The 25,055-nt window shown below is 47.4% G+C and overlaps 1 protein-coding gene and 1 non-coding gene across 3 annotated transcripts in view; one reads left to right on the top strand and one right to left on the bottom strand.

Annotated features, from left to right (window-relative positions):
• Window positions 1-714: 714 nt before the first annotated feature.
• GALNT12 (polypeptide N-acetylgalactosaminyltransferase 12) overlaps window positions 715-25,055 on the bottom strand; it is a 40,090-nt gene continuing 15,749 nt past the window's right edge. The window contains exons 3-10 of one of the 2 annotated variants that reach the window (XM_046023128.1): window positions 21,238-21,427; window positions 17,993-18,178; window positions 14,983-15,100; window positions 13,239-13,415; window positions 11,048-11,179; window positions 4,477-4,590; window positions 3,140-3,286; window positions 715-1,141 (exon numbers count right to left, since the gene is read on the bottom strand). In XM_046023128.1, the coding sequence (XP_045879084.1) occupies window positions 1,001-1,141; window positions 3,140-3,286; window positions 4,477-4,590; window positions 11,048-11,179; window positions 13,239-13,415; window positions 14,983-15,100; window positions 17,993-18,178; window positions 21,238-21,427 (1,205 nt within the window). In that variant the 3' untranslated portion in view covers window positions 715-1,000. Of the gene's footprint in view, window positions 1,142-3,139; window positions 3,287-4,038; window positions 4,161-4,367; window positions 4,591-11,047; window positions 11,180-13,238; window positions 13,416-14,982; window positions 15,101-17,992; window positions 18,179-21,237; window positions 21,428-25,055 lie in introns of those variants that run through there. The other variant, XR_006820811.1, reaches the window with a different exon arrangement.
• On the top strand, window positions 7,933-8,039 carry LOC123953665. Its single transcript, XR_006820927.1, has one exon. It is a non-coding gene; the product is annotated as a U6 spliceosomal RNA (small nuclear RNA).

Consider the following 25,055-nt stretch of genomic DNA (forward strand, 5'->3'; position numbering starts at 1 on the left):
GTCAGCATCCGTTTTACATCTGCCTGAACTGCCTCCCATGCCCCGGGGGTGGGGGAGGCTGACACCCCTTCATCCAGCTCAGACGGACACACAGAAAGGGGAAAAGATGGAGAACATAAAAGTTCTCGCTTTAACCATTTACAAGAGAACTGAGCCGTGCTGGAAAGAGTTCACAGCACAGTCCCACCTCCCGCTGGGCTATTTAATCCCATAAAGATAAAATAACCAGATTACTTAGTCTTTATTTTTGGATGAACACCCACTGATGAATTTATTGTGCTTCACATATTATAACATGTTATTTATGAAACTAGAAATTTAATGAGCCCGTACTACATGCCAGGGACTGAACTAACTCCACATCTGTTCTGTTATTTCATTCTCGAGACTCCCCTCCATGCTTGGTTTCATTATTCTCATTCTACAGAAGAAGAAACTGAAGTTCAGAGTGGTATCAGATTGATGATAGCCAGGACAGCTGGAGTCGTTCTGGGCGATCATCAACACAACAATCCTAGCATTCATCTGTCTACACTGAGAAAAACTAACCCAATGTCTGAGGTGTTGTCAGTTTACATAGAGCACGCTGCGTGAGTCTGATATCCACCTATGCAAACATCTTAATGCCTGGTGATCCCTGCAAACACCAAAAATAGAATTTTTGCCTTTTTGCTAGGGATTGTAATAGAAAGGCATGACAGTAGAACACACATCTTGATAGAAAAATACTTAAAGGTTTTAATTCTCTGAATACCAAGAGTTAACAATTTATGACCACCCTTTGAAAATAGGGCATATGGGAGCAATTTTGAGGTTTTCAAAATCAGTACAAAGCTTATCCAATCCAACATCACCTGTGTAGGTTGTAAAGTGACTTCCTTATCAAAGGAGAGCAGACGGCGTGGGGGGGGCGGATCTGTCACTAGATGTAGCTCAGTCTCTGTCGGGCACAGTCCAGGGCCTTCCCGCTCCTTCCGTGAGCTCCTTGTACAGTGACAGTTTATCCCATGTGCTCCTTGAAGAGCCATTTCTGATGTTCTGAGGCGGTGCAGTCCCGCAAGAGGGGTACGAAACTGTCACTGAACGCCTTCCTCTCAGCCTGAACGCACTTATTGGACTGTGTGTGGAATAAAGAACCATCCTACAAGAGATGATAAACTATGGGTATTTAAGAGAAACCCAAATAATTCCCCAGAAAGTATCTTTTTCCTTACAATGTATTCTTCAGAGCTCAGGGGACTTTTTATCATTTCAGACGCAGTTACTGAGCACAGAGTGTCTGCCCTGTGCGAAGGCAACAGGGTGTGCACATAGGAAGGGCCAGGTGTGGACAGGTGTGGATCCCCTGGCACCAGAATCTTGGCACCAGGGTCCACAACTCCACCGTCAGGGCCGGTGGTGCCACCTGCTGGCCACTCTAGGGATCTATCAGACTCCCTGCCTCCTTCCCTACCGCTATTCTTTTCCTTCAGGGAAATCAGGATCAAAGATCCCTTATTAACCTCTTTCACATCCCTCAGGTCAACTCATTCCATCCCTGGCAATCTCTTTCTCTTAGGTTTTTAAAGGCAGACTCGGGAACCTTGGATGTAATCCCAGCTCAGCCAGAGAACAGCTGGATGAGAGGGTAAGTCACCTGCCAGGACATCGGTTTTATGGGACCGTGACCATTTCCCCAACCCCAAAAATCACGGTCCTCTTTAGTGCTTCCCCCTCCTCTTCTTTTTCCCAACTGTTGCTGAGTTAGTTCAGCAAGCCTCTCCTCTGGCCCTGGAATTTGTTTTTTCCCTCCGCCTCTCTCTGTCATAAGCTGTACAGCCCAAGGGATCATCATCGTGGCTGAGGACCAGAAGGGTGGAATGGGCATAGCTGTTCTAGGGAAAGACCAGCCTTGGAAACAGAATTATATGAAGAAGAATCGCAAAAAATATTCACCTTTAAAACCCTTAAGAGAGCTCCCAAGTTGCCCTCAGAGCACCAGGAAAGGAAATGATTAAATATAGCCACCCTTCTCCCACCCTTCTAAGGAAACTTATTTTTTCCTTAAATGGTCATTGAAATTTAAGATAAAATTGTAGTGACATTTCAAACCAATTTTATGATTTCTCGCTTGCATGACTCTTCCTTGAGGGCTTACAAACAGGTTCCAATTAGAAGAGAGAAGAGGAGGCGGGGGCAGGCGCTGTAGAGAACCACAGACCGGGGGTGTCTTCTGTCTTATTTTTCATACCAGATGCAGAGCGCCACAGCGCAAGGCTTGTCTAGGGAGCCTGCGGATTTCACTGCTAATCATAATACTGTCCACGGGAAAATGGATTCCACCTTCTAATCATACCTAGAATTAACCCATTTATAAGCAACAGAGACCAATCTTTCTGTCCCTGGGGTTAGGCTGGGAATGAAAGCTTCCCGTGGAGATAAAAGAGAACTGATTTTTTTCTTTTGAATTATTTGCTTTGGATTTATTCCCTCAAGTGCTTTTTCATGACTCAAAGGATTTGACTGATTCACGGGTCCCGTTGTGGCTGTGCAGTGTGGCTGGTGCCTTTCAGGCCTGAAATAATACCCAGTTCCCAGCCCACAGTAACTATTCTGAAGGAGCGCCAGCTCCCTCCAAGGGGTGTTTTCTTATCCTGTGTTTCTTGATGTTCATTCTTATCCTACAAGTAATAGCTGATCTCTGTAGAACTTCATGGTTTCCAAGGACTATTTCTGCCACACATCTGGTCCGCTGTTATTGTTCCCGTTCTACAGCTGGGGAAAATGAGGCTTAAAGACATGGAGTAGCTTCTACTTGGGTCTAACCTAACCTCACACCCTTACACTTTGGCTATTTGTTCCACTCATTTAAACCCCATTTCATCTTCGACTGTGTTTGCACAGCTCCTGTTTCCACGGCTGTGACCACAGGTTGGAGGAGGGCAGGACGACTGGAGGGGAGCCACAAGGCTACTGATGCTGGGTGCTGACGCTGAATGTCAGACCCCCACCACACTGCCAGCAGCTTGGAGGAAGCCCCCAGTCTCCTGTATGTGGCCACCTGAGACCCGCAAGGACTAGGCCGGAGAACTCTCCCTCTACTCCCCCCATCGGCAGCCCCCGGACTGACAGCAAGGAAGGCAGGAGACAGCTCACTTACCTCCTGCAAGATGAACTTCTGATTCTCTGGGACAGTGTCCTGGCAGAGATGCATGGTGAGAATGTCCATTCCTGCCTCCACAGCGATGCAGGCCTCTGGCTGGTGGGTGTTATAGCGTATTTCCTTCTGGGACGTGTACTCGAAGAACTAAAAACGGAGCAAGCAACATGCACAAGTTACTGTCTGAGGTGGAAGAAGGGAAATCACTGGGTGAGAACCTGGGGGGACTCTAGGTTGGAAGAAATTCTAATCCCACCCCTTCGTCTCCAGGTGTCTGACACCTTGTCTCCTCCATCCTCCATGGGCCCCGCCCTGCTGGTGTATCTGCCTGCTTGGGCTGGGATCCTGGTCTAGGCCACACACCTTCCCGGTCTCCACCTGCCCACCTTGAAACTCAGACGTCACCCAGACAGCCCTGCCCAGGCCCCTGGTAGTTACTCTAAACACTCCTTTGTGTGGCACCATGCATCAAAACATGTAATTCCGTTTAAGCATTAATTCTAAGGAACTCATCCAAAATGCAGATCTGGTGGGGTTTTTCTTTTCCTTTTTTTTTTTTTTTCTGACAAGAAGTTAGTGGCAGGAGCACTTACAATCACAAAGACAGGCAAGCAGGGACTCAGTTATAACTAAATAGTAATCCACCCGCATGAAGGATTATCAAAGGCCCTTGGGAATGATATTCTCAAAGGATGTCTAGTAACACAAAAAAAGTATGATGAAGTAAGTGGAAATAATGAAATAGAAAACACATAGACATGATGATAATAACTATTTCAAACAATAATCCAAAGGCCTTGCATCCAAAGAGATGCGAAGTAAATATGTCTTCATTCTCATGGCGGTTGCGGGGGCCTGTCATTCACTCACTGCTTCTGGGTTTTGTTTTTTTTGTTTTGTTTTCTTTTTTTCAAATGTTCTGCAATAAGCATATATTACCTGGATCATGCAAAAAATATCAAATGTTTAATATTTTATTTATTTATTTTTTTTACTCTGATCTTTGTTATCAAACTTTTAATTTTTTTTTTTAAGATTTTATTTATTTATGTGACAGACAGAAATCACAAGTAGACAGGGAGACAGTCAGAGAGAGAGGAGGAAGCGGGCTCTCCGCGGAGCAGAGAGCCCGATGCGAGACTCGATCCCAGAACCCTGGGATCATGACCTGAGCCGAAAGCAGAGGCTTTAACCCACTGAGCCACCCAGGCGCCCTCAAACTTTTAATTTTTTTTAAAACGGAGAGATTCATACCAACAGTCCCTTGAGCACAGCGCCTCCTGCTGTCTGCTGCCCACTGGCCCTGGGATGTCCAGCTAGACAGAAGCAGCACCTACCTGGTTCTGACCCATTCCATGACAGAGATATAGAAGGACCTGGTGTCCCATGATCTGGTTTTCATTAGGAGGGTTATAGTCAAAGCAGTAGTCTTTCAGTCCTTTGTTCTGCAGCTAAACAAAACACAAAGGCGGCATTTTGGTCCAGATTTATGTGCAACAACAGATCCCACCCAAGGTTCTGAGGGTAATGACTCCATTAGAAAGCAGTGTCTGCCCCGAGAACTGGATTTAATGGAAAGAGCCCCTGACATTTCGAGGTCAGGAAGTGCCTTCCCATTCTATGCCATAGGCAAGAAGCATAACCCCCATTTTAAGATTCTAGATCTGAGTTGCAGACAGTTTAACTCTTTATGGCCTGAAAGCTTCTATCTCTCCAGTTCTCATTAGTGCAGCCTTATTGTTGCACTAGTCCAAGTATAGCTGGGTTGTCGCCTCACACATGTACCAAGGACTCCTGCAAGAATGCATCTGCAAAAAGATACCCTGATTGAGAGACTCACCAGCCCCCAGATTAGAAGCGCACGATTCTAGGCTACAAGAAACAGCATAATACAGAGCCGTTGACTTGCCCAAAGTCACGCAGGTATAGTCACCTGAGTCTGAATCCGGGACCTCAGCGCCCAAGTCCAGTGCTCTCTCCATCACTCAATGCTGTCTATCTAATGTCATCTCTAAGGTACCTCTTAGATCTAAAACCCTTCAAACATTCTAAGAGCAAAAAACCGTGCTCCCTCTTCCCTTTCAGGAGCCTCTAGGGAAAGACACACACCTTTCTAAATCCCTTTCTAGAAAGTTCAAAGACCCCTCAATGAACTCTTTGTGAACCCCACCCCTGCCCTGGCCCTTGTCCACCCTTGACTGGGCTGTTTCTGAAGACAAGACTCAGCCATATAGAAAGAAGTTTCCACAATCCACTAGCTCGTAAGTCACAGACTTCCGTGTTCTTGGAGTCTCTTTGCTTTGTGAAGGAATCTGGGAATAGGAGATGTTTAGAATAATCAGAGCATCTTGGAATGGTTTGGAAAGGTTCAAATGTCATCTAGCCATGTTTGACCACCAAAGGACCTTGACCTCAAATGAATTCCCTATGTTCAGAAAGATTTGGAAGAAACTACAAAAATACTAAAGGAGGTTGGGGGGAGCCTCTAATGATTAAAACTGAGATTAACTAAGCCAGCTGTATCATGTTGGTGAGACACAGAATAAAATGATATTAAGTGACTTTAGAATATACCATTTTTTAGACTATCTCATATTTGATTACATTTCCTTAGTGAATTATATTCTACAAACAAATAGATCTGCAAAGAAATCTTAAACCTCATTCAGTATCACACTGTCAGTGTGTTATTATTTTGAAACTACTTCATTTATTTTTTTTTTCAGCGTAACAGTATTCATTCTTTTTGCACAACACCCAGTGCTCCATGCAAAACGTGCCCTCCCCATCACCCACCACCTGTTCCCCCAACCTCCCACCCCTGACCCTTCAAAACCCTCAGGTTGTTTTTCAGAGTCCATAGTCTCTTATGGTTCGCCTCCCCTCCCCAATGTCCATAGCCCGCTCCCCCTCTCCCAATCCCACCTCCCCCCAGCAACCCCCAGTTTGTTTTGTGAGATTAAGAGTCATTTATGGTTTGTCTCCCTCCCAATCCCATCTTGTTTCATTTATTCTTCTCCTATCCCCCTACCCCCCCATGTTGCTTCTCCATGTCCTCATATCAGGGAGATCATATGATAGTTGTCTTTCTCCGATTGACTTATTTCACTAAGCATGATACGCTCTAGTTCCATCCACGTCGTCGCAAATGGCAAGATTTCATTTCTTTTGATGGCTGCATAGTATTCCATTGTGTATATATACCACATCTTCTTGATCCATTCATCTGTTGATGGACATCTAGGTTCTTTCCATAGTCTGGCTATTGTAGACATTGCTGCTATAAACATTCTTGAAACTACTTCAAATAAAAGTTTAAGATAGGGGCGCCTAGGTGGCTCAGAGGGTTAAGCCTCAGGTCATGATCTCAGGGTCCTGGAATCGAGCCCCGCATCAGGTTCTCTGCTCAGCAGGGAGCCTGTTCCCCACCCTCTCTCTGCCTGCCTCTCTGCCTACTTGTGATCTCTGTCTGTCAAATAAATAAAATCTTTAAAAATAAAAAATAAAAATAAATAAAAGTTTAAGATAAAGCAAATAAGTAATATGTGGATATTTCTTAAAACTAAGATTTTCAGTGTAAGAAAAAAGAAATACAAGTATTGGGGTGCCTGGTGGTTCAGTTGGTTAAGCATCTGCCCTCAATTCAGATCATGATCCCGGAGTCCTGGGATGGAGCCCCACATCAGGCTCCCTGCTCAGTGGGGAGCCTGCTTCTCCCTCTCTCTCTCTGCCCCTCCCCCTGCCTATGCTTACGCGCTCTCTCTCTCTCAAATAAATAAATAAAATCTTAAAAAAGAAGAAATACAAGTGTAATATCGAAGAAGAAAAAAATCCTGTAAGATTACATTTGAATTTGAGATATCAGTATGAGCTCACAATTTGTTTCTCAAAAATACACTTTTCTTTTCTCTGCCTACTGAAAAGCTATAGTGCTGGTCTATCCCACATGGTACCCACTGGCGGTGTGTGGCCACATGGCACCTGACAGGGGCTAAGTCCACATTGAGACACGCTGTAAAGATAAAATACAGCAGATTTCAAGACTCAGTGTGAAAACAAGTGCTAAAGCTAATAATATTGGGGGTATACTGAATTAAAATATAAACTTTACTTGCTCCTTTTTTTAAAACATGGCTACTAAAAAATGTCCCATTACTTATGTGGCTAGCATTGGGTTTCGGTTGTGGTGTGTGCTCTAGAGACAAAGACCATCACTGGCATCCAGACTGTGGGCTGTGACCACTGCCCCCCCAGAAAGTGTTGGGGCTTCCGGGAAGGATGGCAGCAGATGGAGAAGACAAGCATGGCCAGAATCAAGGAGGCGATCAAACCAACAGAAGCAGTCAAGATCCTAGAAGCCAAAATAAAGAGATTCTCACTAGCCAAAGACAGGCAACCTGAGCAGTTAAAAGAAAACACACACACACACTCACACACACACCAGACTAATTGACTGAAGCACATGGGCCATATAAAAGCCCGTTGGTTTACAATGTTGCTCAAGAAAAGAAAAAGCCAAAACGCAAATGAGCCAACAAACAAACAAAAACAACCCATTCCGCCCCATTGGAGCAAACTGGAGTGCCAACTCTTATCCTGAAAACCAAATAAAGAGAAAGACTGAAAAATGGGTTACGCCTTTTCTGAATGAACTCTAAATTTCATAGATACCAAACTTTCCTGGTTAACGAGGGAACAGTCTTCCTCACAGAAGAACCTCAGCTCACGGTGCAGAAGGAATGAAAGCACTAGAAAAAGCCCCGATTGGCAATGCCATTTGAAATACGGGTCTAGGGCTCGCTTCTGCAGCACATATGCTAAAATTAGAACGATGTGGAGAAGATCAGGGTGGGCCCTGCTTAAGGATGACAAGCAAATTTGTGAAGCCTTCCATATTTAAGAAGAAATATGAGCCTAGGCCATGATGGTCAACAGCCACCAGAAACAGGAGACAGAAGGCTGAATGGCCTCTGAGAGCAGCTGGTCCGGGAGAGGCTCCCTTGTCACTAGAGGCAGACCAGAGGTGAGGTGCTCCCGCTGTTGACGCAACTGGAACCCAGAGCGCACCCAGGAAGTGTCGCTTCCCACCCCAGTCAAGCCTTTAGACCTCATTTCTAGTTTAAGAAGGGTGGGTGAGAGAGGCACCATTTAAAAGACCCCCACAGGGAGATAATGAGGTAACCCCAAGGGTGAGATGTTCTACAGGAAAAGAGATGCTGGGTTTTTTTAAACAGTTATCAGCTAAAGGAGGGGAAGAAAGGGAAGAGGTCTGCCTTAGTTCAAAGAGTCCTGGGAGGAAAGACATGGCAGCCAAACACAATGGGTAGACCGGGTTTGATCCCCATCAGAACAAGTCAACTACCCCGAGAAAGATGTGAAAAACTGGGGGAATCTGATAAGGGCTTGATAGGAAAGGAAATGAAGAAATGATTGCTCCTCAGATTGGGTGTGATAATGGTCTATGGTTGTGTGAGATCATATCCACACAGACGTGCATGTGACAGTGACCAGGACTGAGATGACATGATGCCCAGGATGTGCCTGAGCAAAGAAAAATTGTGAGAGGAGGGAGCAGAGAAGCCAGAAAGCAGGAGAGGCGAAATCATGACGATTCTAGATTCTTCAGGACAGGGTTCCTTACACCACGCTCTCTGATGGACATTTTCACAATGAAAATTGAATTTAATGCACTAATGGCCTGCTCTGTATTTATTTTGTGTGTGTGACTATTTATTTAATGTCCAGCTCCCTCATAGACAATACACTTCTTAAAGGTGGGAGAGCGGTTGTCCTTCCACCATCAAACCCCGATGCCCAGAGCAGTGCCTAGCACAGGGTAAACTCCATGTAAATGTTAAAGTTGGGGTATTCTGAAAGTTACAGACAGTCTTGAGAAACACAAATATGTTGGGTGAATGAAAATATCATCAAAAAAGCCAGAGATTTAGGCACAGTCAAGAGACCCCACCTATTAGGGAGATAGTTGTTCACGGTGTTTGCTTTTATTTTTTTTAGGTGACTGAAGATGTAATTGGTTCTGATATAGTTCACAGTCGTGGAGAACTCACATTCCATGCAATGTGCTTGCAATTCTATCTCTCTTTTTAGTTTCGGAGGTAGAATTTAGTGATTCATCAGTCTCATATAAGACCCAGTGCTCATTACATCATGTGCCCTCCTTTATGTCCATCACTCAGCAGCCCCATCCCCCAACCCTCCTCCCCTCCAGCAACCCGCAATTTGTTTCCGAGAGTTAAGAGTCCCTTACGGTTTGCCTCCCTTTCTGTTTTCATCTTACTTTATTTTTCCTTTTCTTCCCCTATCTTCATCTGTTTTGTTTCTTAAATTCCACATATGAGTGAAATGATATAATTGTCTTTCTCTGATTAACTTATTTCACTTAGCTTAATACCTTCTAGTTCATTGCAGAAGTCAAGATTTCATTATTTTTGATGGCCAAGTAATATTCCAATCAATACATATATGTACACACCACATCTGCTTTATCTATTCAGCTGTCAATGGACATCTGGGCTCTTTCCATAGTTTGGCTGTTTTGGACATTGCTGCTCTATTGTGGACATGTGCCCCTTCAAATCACTATGTTTGTATCCCTCGGATAAATAGTAGTGCAATTGCTGGGTCATAGGGTAACTCTGTTTTTAACTTTTTTTAAAAAATATTTTATTTATTGGGGCGCCTGGGTGGCTCAGTGGATTAAGCCGCTGTCTTCGGCTCAGGTCATGATCTCAGGGTCCTGGGATCGAGCCCCGCATCGGGATCTCTGCTCCGCAGAGAGCCTGCTTCCTCCTCTCTCTCTGCCTGCTTCTCTGCCTACTTGTGATCTCTCTCTCTGTCAAATAAATAAATAAAATCTTTAAAAAAATATATATTTTTTTATTTATTTAATAGACAGTAGGCAGAGAGAGAGGAGGAAGCAGGCTCTCCACCGAGCCGAGAGCCCAATGGGACTCGATCCCAGGACCCTGAGATCATGACCTGAGCCAAAGGCAGAGGCTTTAACCCACTGAGCCACCTAGGCGCCCCAGTTTTTAACTTTTTCAGGAACCTCCATACTGTTTTCCAAAGTGGCTTAAGGATGGCTACACCAGCTTGCATTCCCACCAACAGTGGAGGAGGGTTCCCCTTTCTCCACATCCTCACCAACACCTGTTGTTTCCTAGGATTTTGATGGATTCCTATCTCACATTTAGGTCTTTCATCCATTTTGAGTTTATCTTTACGTATGGTATAAGGAAAATGGTCCAGCTTCATTCTTCTGCATGTGGCTGTCCAATTTTCCCAACACCGTTTGTTGAAGAGAATAGCTTTTTTTCCACTAGATATTCTTTCCTGTTTTGTTGAAGATTAGTTGGTCATAGGGTGTCCTGCTTTGCATTTATCAAAGACTTCCAGAATAGAACACGGGCACTTCTGATCAACATGACACAGGAGATCTCCCTAAGTTGGTGTATTTCTTCCCAAAAGCCAAAGGCACTGGACATTTTAGTTGACTTCATCCCAGAAACATTTCTTTCGGGTTCTTTAAAATAACAGAAGTGACTCATCTCCCTCCATTACTGCCTTTATGAATCCCTGAGTAGGGAATTACTAACTGGTCCAGCCATTGAAGACTGAGGCGAGGTAACTGACATGGACATGGAAGCACTAAGTGAGCCTCAGTCTCCTCATCTATAAAATGGGAGGCTTATACTCACCAGTTTGGAGTGGCTTCTAGTACTGACATTCTGGACCGGAAGCCCAGACATGGGGAGAAGGAAAGACAGTGCCTGAATGCAGAAGGGGAGGGAGGGAGAGGAAGGCCAGCAGTCCCCGTAAAGGAGCCTTTCTCGGCCAGGATTTGTTGATCAGGAAACCCCCAGCCCGCCACATGCCCGCCTCGCTCACCATCCCGAAGAAGCCAGGCCGGTCCTCAGGCACGTGCAGTTCTGGGTACACGTTCTCCAAGAACCACCTGAAGTCCTTACACTGGAGCTTTGCACGGAGCTGCTTCCGCTCCGTCACATCCCCAAAGGGTTCCTGAGGAAACAGCACAGACAGTGAGTCCCTGCGGCCCCCTGTCCACGGACGCTCCCTTCCTCAGCAGCACTGAGCACCTCCCGAGCGCCAGGCCCCGTGCAGGCTCGGAGCCTCAGACCAGCCTCAGACACAGCTGCCGCTCCCCGGCAGCCGAGACGGTCACACAAACGACTGCCTTCTCAGAGGTCCTCGCTTCAGGGAGGCGCACGCAGCTACACAACACAAAGTGCCTGGTGATGAAGTCAAGGAGCCGCCGGGTCCTGCAGCCACACTGGGTCTCGGGCCTGCCCGTAGGTGAGCACGTGATCCCAGACCAGCGACCATCCTTAGAGCACGTACACCAGGACCTTCTGAACGACTGATACCTGAGCGTGCGCTTTCAAACACAGGTCAAGCATCCTCGATGTCATCACGCTCAAAGACCTGGTGTGCTCAACATACTGGCATTGGAACATAAACCTGGAGTGGTGAGCGCAAAGTGCCACGATGATAAATACTGGTGGGAGGTCAGTTTTCTGGACCAGACCAAGGATTGAGAACTTCTACTTACTGAATAAAAGCAAGCGTCTACTTAGCATGGCCAGAGGCACAAAGCCGAGGGCTGACATGTTACTGTCCCTGCCCCATGAAGCTAGAGTATCAAAACATGACAAGCTAGATAGTTAGCAAAATGGTAATGATAGAAAACTGGCTGAGTAAAATTTCAGATTTTTACGTATTTCCCAGTGGTTCTTTCTTTGGTGAGTCACAGGGTCCTCCCTTCAACCAGATGCCCATACTAACGCTGGGCCCCAGGCATCCAGACCAAAGGCGTATGCCATGACCCTATGTTATTCTTCGGGAATCCTCGGGAAGATTCTTTGGGAATCCTCGGGAAGAGGGAACTGGGGCTTCCAGTCTGGGTTAGAGGAAGGAGCTGATGTTTCCACCCTGTGGCCGTGGGCAGGACAGAGGAAGCCGTGACCCTGGCGTCCAGAGGCGGAGAAGGGCCAAGGGGGAGGTCGGGGCAGCTTCACAGGGCTCAGCAGAGCAGGGAGTGGGATCCATGGGAGGGCACACACCCCAGGCCCAGCTCTGTCTGCATCGCCCACGAGGCCTCATCTCATCTACAAAATGAGAATTTCACAGCTATCCTGAAGGGCTCGCTAAGGATTCAGAAGAAGAGATTTTCCTCAAGTGGCCAGAATTGAGAGTGTTTGCGGCACATCTCATCTTGCCAAGCAGACCTCTGAGTTATGCTGACGCAGGCGGGCACCCTGTGCCGGGGCCTGTAGAGCTGGCTCGTGCAGGGGCAGTGGACCTACCCGCTGAAATTTCTTTGTAACCCTAATATCAGTACTTGTGGTTCCACACCTTCTCTGTCACTCGCAGACATGCGCAGAGTGGCCAGAAATCACAATCACCCCACGGGACGCTCCTAGCTGAGGTACGTCTCAGTTCCCATACTGTCAACAAGTGTCCTGTTTGGGATCTTCCTGGTGCCACATTTTCCAGGTTTTGCCGCTCTGTGTTGGTGACATCACTGTTCAAAAGCCCCCCCGAGCACCATGCTGGAGGGCTGGCTAGCATTCCTAGGTTCAAGAAGGCCACGCTGGGCCTGACAGAGAAATTACATGGGTGGGATGGGCTTTGCTCGGGCACATGTTAGAGGGCTGTTGGCCGTGAGTCTGGTGTAAAGAATCGAAAATATGTATGTCATAATGTCCTTCAACAGAAATACACATGAAACCAAATTAGGCGTTGATCAGCTGGCAAAAACGTCAGGCCACGGGAAGCATGCGGGAACCTAGCCTCGCAGTCCCCCGGGAGCAGTGTGGTTCAGTAGTCTGGAAATCAGGGTTGGTGATGACTGCGCAGACCATCATTACTGTGACTAATGAGAAGCAACAGTCGGTATTATTCTAAGCGGGAGGAATAAAGGTTTCCCAGACTTGTATCATGGGTGCTTGAGTTAGTCTCTATTTCTGGAACCAGTTTGCTAGGTGGGGGGGAAGCCAGAATCGGCTGCTTTGGTTTGGAGGCGCCCAGCCCGGGGGCGCAGGGGGGTGGGGGAACTCACCAAGCGGGCATGCGGGTTGCGATGGTAGTAGAGCTCTTTAAATTCATCCATCCACACTTCCGCGGCTCGGACGCAGTTGGCCAGAGCCTTGTTGCGGGAGTAGGGAGCTTGCTTGGGGAAAACGTGGCCAACGTGCGAGCAGGGGTGTGTCTCCAGGGTCCCACCACACTGCCAGATCTGTGCACAGAGCAGGGAGGAGGCCGGCGGGTGAGTGGGGGGGCGGGCTGTGGGTCCACAATGCCCGCAGCCAGGAGGCCGGGCACATAGACATCACGATGAACACAGCCAGGGCCTCACCCTCCACGGGACAGGAGGCCACCTCCCCAGCACACGCAGAACACAGTCAAAGAGCAAGAACATAGCCCCAAAGACGAATAAGCCATTGGAATCGAGACCCTGCAGTCCATGCACTAAAGCTCATGCACTTGACCCAAGGAGCCCCCATAGCTGACCTAACCAGGAACCCATTTACTCATCATGTAAAATGCAGGCTCTTTACCTGGTCTCCTAGCCACAGAAGATAGGAAAGCAGCAAGTAAGAAGAGAGGTTTGGAAGGGAGAAAGGAAGAGCTTCTAGAGGTAGGCAGAGCAGCCTGACACCTAGGGAAGAGGCAGAAAGACCATTAAAAGCACACCCAACGCCTCACCAGGCTGCCTTGTCTGAGAGCATTTCATGCCGGGAGCAGGTGGTTGGGAACACACCGCTGTCCCCAGAATGTGTGACCAGGGATAGGATCTGGTACTTAGAATGCGGAATGTGAGTCTTTGGGGGAGGGCCAATTCTTATAAACTCTTTCAAAGCAGGAAACATTATTGAAACTTAAAATTTTTCTATTAGGGGTACCTGGGAGACTCAGTGGGTTAAGCCTCTGCCTTCGGCTCAGGTCATGGTCTCAGGGTTCTGGCATCGAGCCCTACATCAGGCTCTCTGCTCAGCAGGGAGCCTGCTTCCACCACCCTCCCACCCCGCCTACTTGTGATCTCTCTATCAAATAAATAAAATCTACAGAAAAATAACTTTTTTCTATTAAAAAGTACAGACTGACATAAACTTCTGATACTTTAAAATGCAGGATTTGGTGAACTGGAAACCGCACTGAAATGTTAGTGGTCTCTCCAAGGGGCATCTAGGGGTCACATGCAGCAGAACCAGTAGGGGGGCTTGTTCCATAAAGCAGATTCCTGGTCCCAACTGAAAATCTATCAAAGCTGACTTTCTGGGGACTGTACTTATATAAATCTGCCTTTTTAGCAAGCCTCCCTAACAATTCTCATGTGTGGCAAAGCCGGAAAGTTACTGCACCAAACAGGATACTTCATGAGTAATTAAGCAAATCAAGGTTCCCAAAGATGGGGTCGGGAGGCAGGGGCCTGTGTTTGAGCCCAGTGTTTGCCACTCACTGTTTGGGTGACCCCAACCCCATCACCTCCCCTGTCTGGGCTCCAGTTCCTCTCTGTTGTAGTGGGAGAAAAGAACTAGGTGACTTCCCAAGGAAGAGGCTTCCTTGCTCTGAATCTATGAAAAGTACGTTTTTTTTCAAGGCTCAAACAAGAAGACAAGCATGTTTACAGGATGTCTATGCCACTACTATCATATTTTACGACTGGTAGATCAAATTTGCCAACGTGAAGGAAAAGTCCACCAGGGTCTCCCAGCAAATCCCATCATTCCCCGAGAGAGAGATTGAGAGAGAGAGAGAGAACAGGTTAAGAATGAGTCCAAAGAGAAAATTGGGATACTTACCCTAAAGGAGAATTCCAGGTTTTCTCCGCCCCAAACTTCCATTCCTGTATCATAAGACCCCAGATATTCAAAATATTTCTTACTCACAGCAAACAGCCCTCCAGCCATCGTTGGAGACCTAGAAGAGTGTGAGAACCATATTGCAATGTGAATGATGGCAGGAAGCCAGCACAGTTGAACTCCTGCCAGTCCCAAGGCCTAGGGCTGCCCATCCATCTCTAAGCATGTCCTGAGTTCACACTCTGTGCCAGGCGCTAAGCCGAGCCCGGAGGCAGAGATGTGCCTCACGGTCCCTGCTCTGGGGAAACTCACAGACATCTCAACCAGCACTGTGTGAGAGCACTCTGGTTAAGCCAGAGCCCCGGGGGCACACAGAGGGAGGCCTGGGGCAGGTGGGTAGGGCTCAGCCTGAAGAACACAGGGGAGCTGGTAGAGAACAGGAATGGAATGGTTCTTTAAGAAGACACCAGCATGAGCAGAGGCCTGAGGGTGAGAGAAAGCCTCATCCTTCTAGAAGCACAGACAAAGAGAGTCAAGGAGAGAGAAGTGCTCCCCAAGAAGATGGCTAGTGCCTTGCTTTGGTGGACTTGGCTGTACAGTCACAGGGAGGGCAAGCACGGGGTTGCCCTTAGGGCTATCGAAGACCATGCAAGGCAACACTATTCTCTTAAAGCTCCCCCAGGGCCCGTTCCTCTCCTGCATGAGTGGCCTCTCCTCCAGGACCCAGATGGCCAGCATTGGCCTGCTTCTTCACCCGGCCTGATGTTCCAGAAAGGGCCCAAGTCTTCCATCCTACCCCAGCAGAAAGCTGGGAGACACAGGAGACCAGGAGACACAGATACAAAAGGAGGCATTCGGAAATGGAGAACTAAACTTCATTAAGAGCCTGACTGTCTACAAATGTTAAGGTCTTCCAGCAGCGATCCTGGCCCCTGACAAAGTATTGGCTTTCCCTGCGCTCCAAGCTCTGGCCCAACGGGAAAAGGACAGCAAGATTCCTTGTGGGAGGGAAAGCTCTAGACTACACAGCTCTTCCAAGTGTGTTCATCCTAAAAGTCTGAGACGGAGGCAAAGTGGATATGCTGGTATCTATTTCACAGGTGAAGAAACTGAGGCCCAGGGATATTACAGGAAGGGAGGGGGAGTTGGCCATGACATCCCTGAATACCTGTGTGTTTAATGGAGGGGGGGGGAACCATGGGAGTTCAGGTCGGCATCCCAAGCTGTTTATGTGAACCTAGATAGGATCCTTCCTACTCTGAACCTCAGTTTACAAATCTGTTCAGTGAAAGTTTGGGTAGGATGTCCCCCAGGACTCCCACAGAAGCTTGGGCATCACCCAATCTCTCCCTCCCCCATTCTCCTTCAGTCTCTTGCAATTCTTCCCCTGCAACATCCCCAGAGTCCTTCACTTCCTTCCATCTTCTCCTGCACCATCCCTTCTGACTGGAAGACCACGATGCCTCCTAATGATGTTTCTGCCCTCTGCTCCACCCCCTGCAGGCCCCTCACCACGTGGCATCCAGCAACCTTTAAAGAATGCAACAGGCAATGGTCATTTCCAGTTCAAATCCCTCTAGCAGCTTCTACCCTCTCAGGGTAAAGTCCAAAGCCCTGTTCTTGGCCTTCCAGGCTGGACATGACTTGGCCCCATTCAACTCTCTTCCCCCATCTCTCAACACCATTCCCACAGGTGTTGCCCTCTGCTCAGAAGTGAGTCATCTCAGGGTCAGAGCTCAGGTGGAAGCTCCAGAAGCCCACCTGCCAAACAAGAGTGCTGATCTAAGACACCATTTGCAGCTCCGTTCACCAGCAATAAAGCTGATGTTTGACCTCCATCCCCCTCATTCCCATATCTGCCTCCCATTTGGTCCTGAACTTGGAAAGGGAGGAAGAAGCCATGCTATCACATCAAGACCTCAACGAAGGAGAGCAACTGAGCCCCCTTTAAGTCCACTCTACTCAGACCCAGGCTCATTCACTGGTCAAAGGTGACCCATTCAGCCCCAGGTCTACCCAGTTGAAAAAGAGCCTGACAGCATGTCCTCAAAATGTTAAGCTTGAAATTACCATATGACCCACCAATTGCACTCCTAGGTATACACCCCAAAAAACTGATAACAAGGACTCAAACAGATAACAGTATCCCAACATCCACGGCAGCGCTGTTTACGATAACCAAAAGGTAGAAACAACCCAAGGGTCCGTCAGCAGGTGGATGGATAATCAAACATGGATGTATATACAGTGGAATATTATTTAGCCATGAAAAAGAAACGGAGTTCTAGAAGACCCTTGAAAACATGATGTTAAGTAAAGGAAGGAGGACACAAAAGGACAAGTGTTGTGTGATCCCACTTATATGAGCAATCTAGATTAAAGAAATCCATAGGGACAGGAAGTAGAATAGTAGTTACCAGGGGTTGGAGAAGAGAAAGGGAAGTCATTTATCGATGGGTATAGAGTTTCTGGACAGGACAATGAAAACGTCCTGGAAGTATATCGAGGTGATGGTTGTACAATATTGTGAACGTGCTTGATGCCACTGAACGGACACTTAAAAACGGTGAAAGTGGGAAATTTTATGTTATACACATTTTACCACAGTTTTTTAAATAAGTAAATCAATCAATAAAGTATACCAATATAAAATTCATGTGTGGAGCAAAGTTTTTTTTTAAAGATTTTATTTATTTATTTGAGAGAGAGAGTGAGAGAGAGCATGAGAGGGGAGAGGGTCAGAGGGAGAAGCAGACTCCCCATGGAGCTGGAAGCGTAATGCGGGACTCGATCCCGGGACTCCAGGACCATGACCTGAGCCAAAAGCAGTCACTTAACCAACTGAGCCACCCAGGTGCCCTGCAGCAAAGCTTTTTAATAAAACTAAACAAATGCTCCGGAGAAAATGAGGGAGCAAGAGCCAACCTGCCCTCCCAGGGGTCCTCCCTGACACGACAGCCAGAAGCGACAAGGCCTGATCCAAGAGTGAGCGTCTGGAAGTCCCCCTCACCTGATGACATCGATGGGGGACCGCATCCGTACCCTCTCCCTCTCGGGGACCACATGCCACGTGAACACCAGCCTCCAGTCGAAGCCGCCGATCTGAGGCTCCCCGGGGTTGCCCAGGTACTCAAACGTGTTCCAGTCAATCACATCGATCACAGGGCACACCACCGCTGACTCCTCTTCGCCAATCCTGTGAACACCAGGACACCCCGTGTGCCTCTCCGCGCAGACAGGTGGCCAGGGGGATGAGAAGGGAGCTTGGGGATGAGATCTCTTCCTCCTTCCGTGAGGAAGGAGGAGCACCTGTGTGAGAAAGGCCTGCGGCCACATCACACCCTGAAAGGCGGTCATCAGAGGGAAGGCTCAGGTGACAGAGGAAGCTGAGAAAAGAAGGATTCTGGCCTGAAGACGGAAGGCCCCACAGCTTTTTTGTTCTGATTCTGTCTATGGCTCTGCTGCATAAACTTGTGTCCCTCCATGAAAGTCGAGACATGTGAAAACCAAAGATCACTTTTAGAACAGAAAATAGACTTCCAGTGTCTAAAGACGGCAAGAGGTTTCTTCATGTAATCACAATGAAACATCTTCATGTTAAGAAATAATTATCCCCCTTCAGAACAGAGACGCGTCCAGAACAGGGGATCAGCTTTGGAGTTAGAAAAGAAATTTGAGTCCTGCCTCTTATTTGCTGTGTGACATTAGCCAAGTCACCTAACCTCTCTGAGCATATTGCCCGTAGGTAACACAGCCGCATCAGTACCTACTCAGAGGGTTAATGGAAGGACTCCCTGAGGGAACGTTTGTAAAAGATGACTGACAGAGAGCCTGGATCTACTGCTATTCTTTTAATTCTTGTTATTGTGAAATGTTATACAGTATTAAAGCGAGAAACACTGACTTCCCACTGCGGGTATCAGCCCACGTGTCTGCTTCAGCTGCTCTCCCCAGTCATGACTGCAGACCCAAGCGTCCTCCAGCACGCTGCCACATCGTGTGGGTACTCTGCATTTGACGACACATCAGGTAAGAGGAGTTGAGACTGAGCTGTGTGGGAACACTGGATTTCTCTGCGTTCCATTTCAGGGGGGTTTTCTCTGGAGTTTGAGACCTAAGAATCCTAAGTCCCATAGAGCAATGGTGTGAAGAAACAGAGATCAAGCAGACTCAAGCTTTAAGAATCCTTAGAATAATGCCAGAAAGTCAGTGGTGTGAATACCACACTTCGCTAAGAATTACGGTATTAGGTGAAATTACACCGTTCGGGATAGACGATATGAATAAAACCTGTGAATTCTCTAACATGAGGAAGAAGCAGACCAGGTACCTACTAACACCCAATTCTTTCAATAAACTGAGGGTGCTCTGAAAAGGTTTGAAGGGACCAATGGCAGACCCACTGGGCATGTTCAGAAGCTGCTTAGCCCCTGGCAGAGACAAGAACCTGTGACTTGGAACCAAGCTGGTCGGAACCAAGGGGAGCCACATTTTTACAGAAAAAGGAAAACTGGGGAGAGCCAGCATTGGCATAAAGGCCCCTGGAGCAGAGTCACACAAAGAGGAGGCCCAGTAGCAGCGTGCCCCATGGTGGGGGTGGGGACAGGGGGTGTGCTACTGGCATCTGGGGCTAAACCATTCTTTGTTGTGTAGGGCTGAGCTGTGCACCGTGAGCTGTCCGGTATCCCTAGTCCACAGCTCAGAAAACACCAGGAGCTTGACACCTGACTTGGGAACCAAAGATCTATTTCCAAAAGCCCCAGAGGAACAGGGTTACTGTTCCTGTTGGACAGTCTAAGGGACCAGTGTGTGCCAACTCTGGCGCCCACCTAGGTCCCTGGGAGCTTCAGAAACATCCAGAAGCCCAGGCTTACTCTGAGAGATTCAGATCCAAAGAGTCCGCTGTGAGAACAGGAGCTGGTATATTTTACAAATTCCCCAGCTTTTGTCTAGAGATATGGAACAAGGACGTGTCTATGGGGAGGGCTGCCTTGCTGCCTCCCAGGGATGGGCAGGAGCGGAATTCTGGGAAGCGTTAGTGCATCGCTGCCTTTAGACTGGCCTCAAGGCAGCCATCTGTGTGCACAGTGGGGAGGGGGTGAAGGCCAAACCCACGGGTCCAGGTTCCAGAGGGAAGTCTTAGCTGTCACCATGTTCTACATACTCTCAGACTCCACCACAGGCCAGGGGAATCTTGGGCTCCTGCTGCTAGCGAAGCTCAGCAGAGCTGAGGAGGAGATGGAGGCAGCTGTGGCACCCACAGGGGACAGGATCGAGGACAGCAGAAGTAGCAGAACAGGGGGGAGCCTGGTCTCGCACAGGAAGGGAGGTCAGTGGGGCCCAGTTCTTCCAGACAGACTCTGGCACCAAAACACTAGAGGCCACAGGAAAATAGTCTGCCAACTGCAGAGACCCTGGTCCTCCAACCCTTCACCTGCTCCACAGGGAGGGACCAGAGACAGACCCCCCACCTTGACCTTGACCCTTCCTCCCCAACCTGGCAGAGCTCCGAGTCGGCCAGTCCAGCTCCTGACTGCTATGACGCAGAATCAGGAGAACGGGGAGAGAAAGAGGGATGAGAACAAAAGTGGGGGCCCAGTGACAGTAGTTTTGTAGGACAGGCAGATTGGGAGGGTCAGGGGAACATGCCACGGGACAGCAGGAGACATGTCCTTGAAGATAGGGCTGTACTATGACTTTTCATGACTCCATAAAAAAATATATATATTAAGAACTCTATTTTATGACTATGTTGCTATAAGGACAAACACCATCCAGGCTAAATTCATTAATGCACAGTCATACTGATACTCATTTTTTTTCCTTCTGATTGAAAAAAAATTAATGTAAAAACATTTTTGGGGTCTGTTAAAAGTTCATGGGTCCTAAGCATCGTAGGCATTGGGTATAATGGATAAGACAGCCTTGCTTGAAGGAAAAATGCCAAAATATATATTCTTAAACCATGTGATTCTATGTGACTGATATTTTTTTTCTTCCACAGTAAACACATAAAATAAGTAGGAAGAAAAGAAATACTAATAGGGCCTCCTACGTGCTAGCATGTTCTAAGGACTGTATATGGATTAATTCGTTGAATGGCCTCTCCAGCCCTGTGGGGCAAGGGCTGTTATCATGCCCAATGACAGAGGACTGCCCAAGGGCCATCTGAACCTAGGTGCCCGGCAGCCCCTTATGCCCAGGTAAGAAGTTTCTGCTTCTGCACCATGTGCGGCCCCCGCCCACACCGCTCACCTCTGCAGCAGTGGCTCGAGCCACCCCTCGTGGCACTCACAGTGGCAGTCCAGGAAGGTCAGCACTTCACCTTTCGCCGCAGAAGCGCCCAGAAGCCGGGCTCGCACCAGGCCCTCCCTCTTGTTGGCGCGGATCAGACGTACCTTGGGCAGGCTGGACAGCTCATTGGCCAAGCGTTCCTTCAGGTGCTCTGGGGGGGGGGCAAGCCAGAGAAGCAGGGTCACCCCCACACATCCCGAGCCATGCCCTGCTATCCCCAAAAAGAAAACTGAAGAGTTCAGACGGAAGCCTCCTTTGCCCTGCACCTGGGATGCCCTTAGCTCACCCAGAACCGAGGCTGGACGCACAGCAAGGCCAGGGGAGGCCGAGAGAGAAAGGGGCAGAAGAATTCCAGAACTCCCCCAATGCTCTCTTTCAGCACACGCACACTGAGTTATGTGCTTGAAATGGGTACACATGGTATGTGGATGTGTCTCAGCAAAGCCGTTACCCCCTCAAGAACACATCACACCCTGACTTGTGAACATTAAAAATAAAGAAAACAAAACCTGTCCAACCACAATTTTTCAGAAAAACTGGCTTAATATAAATTTGGTTTCCTTATGTTAATTATGTAATATGTTATAAAATTTTAATTTATATGGAATGATGTTAACAAATTTTATTTATATTTCTGTTAATGTAAATTTTCTCAGGAGCACATTTCCCTGGACACAGTAATAGGAATAATAATGGCAGTTCACCGCAGAGGGCCTCCTGTGCTAATTATCATCTAGGGGATTTCTCTCTAAGTCACGCGAGTCTTCTAACTTTCCCATGAGGTAGGTACTACAATGATCCCCACTTATAGATGAGAACACTGAGGCCAGAGAGGCTAAGTAATGTGTCAAATTCCCAGAACAAGTGAGCTAAGGAACCAGGATTTTAACCCGGTGGCCCTGGCTTGAATCCACAGGCTTAACGCTGCCTCCCAGAGCTTTCTTGTATAATCTCTCGTCCTTGTGAAACAAATTCAGAATTTGTTAGGAGGATGTGTTCATTGCATTCTGCAGAAGAGGAAATAAGGCTTTAGAAGTTGAAAAGTCTTGCTAGTTTTGGCCATTCTAACTGGTGTAAGGTGATATCTCAATGTGGTTTTAATTTGAATCTCCCTGATGGCTAGTGATGATGAACATTTTTTCATGTGTCTGATAGCCATTTGTATGTCTTCATTGGAGAAGTGTCTGTTCATACCTTCTGCCCATTTTTTTATATGATTATGTTTTGTGTGTGTTGAGATTGAGAAGTTCTTTATAGATCCTGGATATCAACCTTTTGTCTGTACTGTCATTTGCAAATATCTTCTCCCTTTCCGTGGGTTGCCTCTTTGTTTTGTTGACTGTTTCCCTTGCTGTGCAGAAGCTTTTGATCTTGATGACGTCCCAAAAGTTCATTTTCGCTTTTGTTTCCTTTGCCTTTGGAGACATATCTTCAAAGAAGTTGCTGTGGCTGATATCGAAGAGGTTACTGCCTATGTTCTCCTCTAGGATTCTGATGGATTCCTGTCTCACGTTGAGGTTTTTTATCCATTTCGAGTTTATCTTTGTGTACGGTGTAAGAGAATGGTCAAGTTTCATTCTTCTACATATAGCTGTCCAGTTTTCCCAGCACCATTTATTGAAGAGACTGTCTTTTTTCCACTGTATATTTTTTCCTGTTTTGTCGAAGATTATTTGACCATAGAGTTGAGGGTCCATATCTGGGCTCTCCACTCTGTTCCACTATGTGTCTATGTGTCTATGGTCTATGTGTGTTGGAGAGGATGTGGAGAAAGGGGAACCCTCTTACACTGTTGGTGGGAATGCAAGTTGGTGAAGCCACTTTGGAGAACAGTGTGGAGATTCCTCAAGAAATTAAAAATAGAGCTTCCCTAGGACCCTGCAATTGCACTACTGGGTATTTACCCCAAAGATACAGATGCAGTGAAAAGAAGGGCCATCTGTACCCCAATGTTTATAGCAGCAATGGCCACGGTCGCCAAACTGTGGAAAGAACCAAGATGCCCTTCAACGGACGAATGGATAAGGAAGATGTGGTACATACACACAATGGAGTATTATGCCTCCATCAAAAAGGATGAATACCCAACTTTTGTATCAATATGGACAGGACTGGAAGAGATTAAGCTGAGTGAAATAAGTCAAGCAGAGAGAGTCAATTATCATATGGTTTCACTTATTTGTGGAGCATAAGAAATAACATGGAGGACATGGGGAGATGGAGAGGAGAAGGGAGTTGAGGGAAATTAGAAGGAGAGATGAACCATGAGAGACTATGGACTCTGAAAAACAACCTGAGGGTTTTGAAGGGGCGGGGGCTGGGAGGTTGGGGGAGCCAGGTGGTGGGTATTATGGAGGGCACGTATTGCATGGAGCACTGGATGTGGTGCAAAAACAATGAATTCTATTACGCTGAAAAGAAATTAAAAAAAAAAGAAGTTGAAAAGTCGCAGAATGCCTGGGTGACTCAGTCGGTTAAGTGTCTTTCACTTAAAATGTACAGTGGAAAGACCTGTGCCTTCACCTCAGGTCTTGATCCCAGGGTCCTGGGATTGAGTCCCACATTGGGCTCCCTGTTTAGTGAGGAGCCTGCTTCCCCCTCTCTCTCTGCCTGTGGTTTCCACTGCTTGTGCTCTCTCTCTGTCAAATAAATAAAATCTTTTTCAAAAAATTAAAATTCGATAGGTCGTGCCCACAGCGAGGACTGGCCCCAGGACTTGTGACTCCACACACGTAAGAGGCTGGAGGCCCTGGTTCACACCCCTCCGTGGGTCACGTGGAGGTAGGTGGGAACCCACTGGGAAAATGAAAAATAAGAAAATCCCCCCACATCAATGTGGGCTTTGTCTGAAAGTCCTCATCACCAAAAGGGAAAATTTTATGAACTGTTCTAGGTTGCTTCAGAGTTTGTTAAAATGTTTCTCTAAATATTCCTGACACGCAAAAATAAATAAATAAATAAAGCGTTCAAAGGTTGATTTTTTAAAAAAAAAAATCCTACATATAACTGCAAATAAGCTGCCAGCACAAATAAGGGAGGTGACTTCTAAGCAAAGCTAATCAGTGGTGACTTCAAAGCAAAGTGCCCAGTAAACACACAAAATTGCAGGTGCAATAAAAGGGGAAGGAAGGAAGGAAGGAGGAAGGAAGGAAGAAAATGCCTGTGTAGCCTCCCTGCACCTTTATGGATTATGTCTGTCTGAACTGTCTTCCCATGCCCTGGAGGGCTGACACCCTTTCCTCCCGCTGAGAGGGACATGCAGAGAGGGTGGCAGGAAGGAGAGGAGGGGCAGGGCAGGGCTCCTATCACATTACAGGCTGGGGGGCAAGTTGCCCACTCTACAAGTCACCAGGATGGGGAGGGAAGCCTCAGCCCCCTCAGCGCCCTCAGAAGCCTCAGCGCCCTCGCTGGCATCTGCGAGAAAACGGAGCCATGTGGGGAGGGCTTCATCCCACACCCCGGCCCGCTGAGGAGCTGTTCCATCCCATGAGGATAAAATAAATAATCTGATTTTTGCTTCTGAACAAATACCTTTCTGAAATGTTTTCAGCACCCTACAGTTTTTTACTATTTCATAAAATTACAAGTTACCATTTAACAAACACTAACAATGTGCCAGGTGCTGACCTCGCCCGTGACCCGCCCTTATCTCAATCCTCACAATGACCCCAAACGGAGGTCGGAACTGTTACCCCACTTGACGGGAGCTGAGGCCAAGGTTGACATGGGACTTGCTCAAGGCTGCGTAGCTGCACGGTGTTGGAGCTGGGATGCCGGTG

The sequence above is a fragment of the Meles meles genome, chromosome 11 (genome assembly GCF_922984935.1).
Source record: "Meles meles chromosome 11, mMelMel3.1 paternal haplotype, whole genome shotgun sequence".
NCBI lineage: Eukaryota > Metazoa > Chordata > Mammalia > Carnivora > Mustelidae > Meles > Meles meles.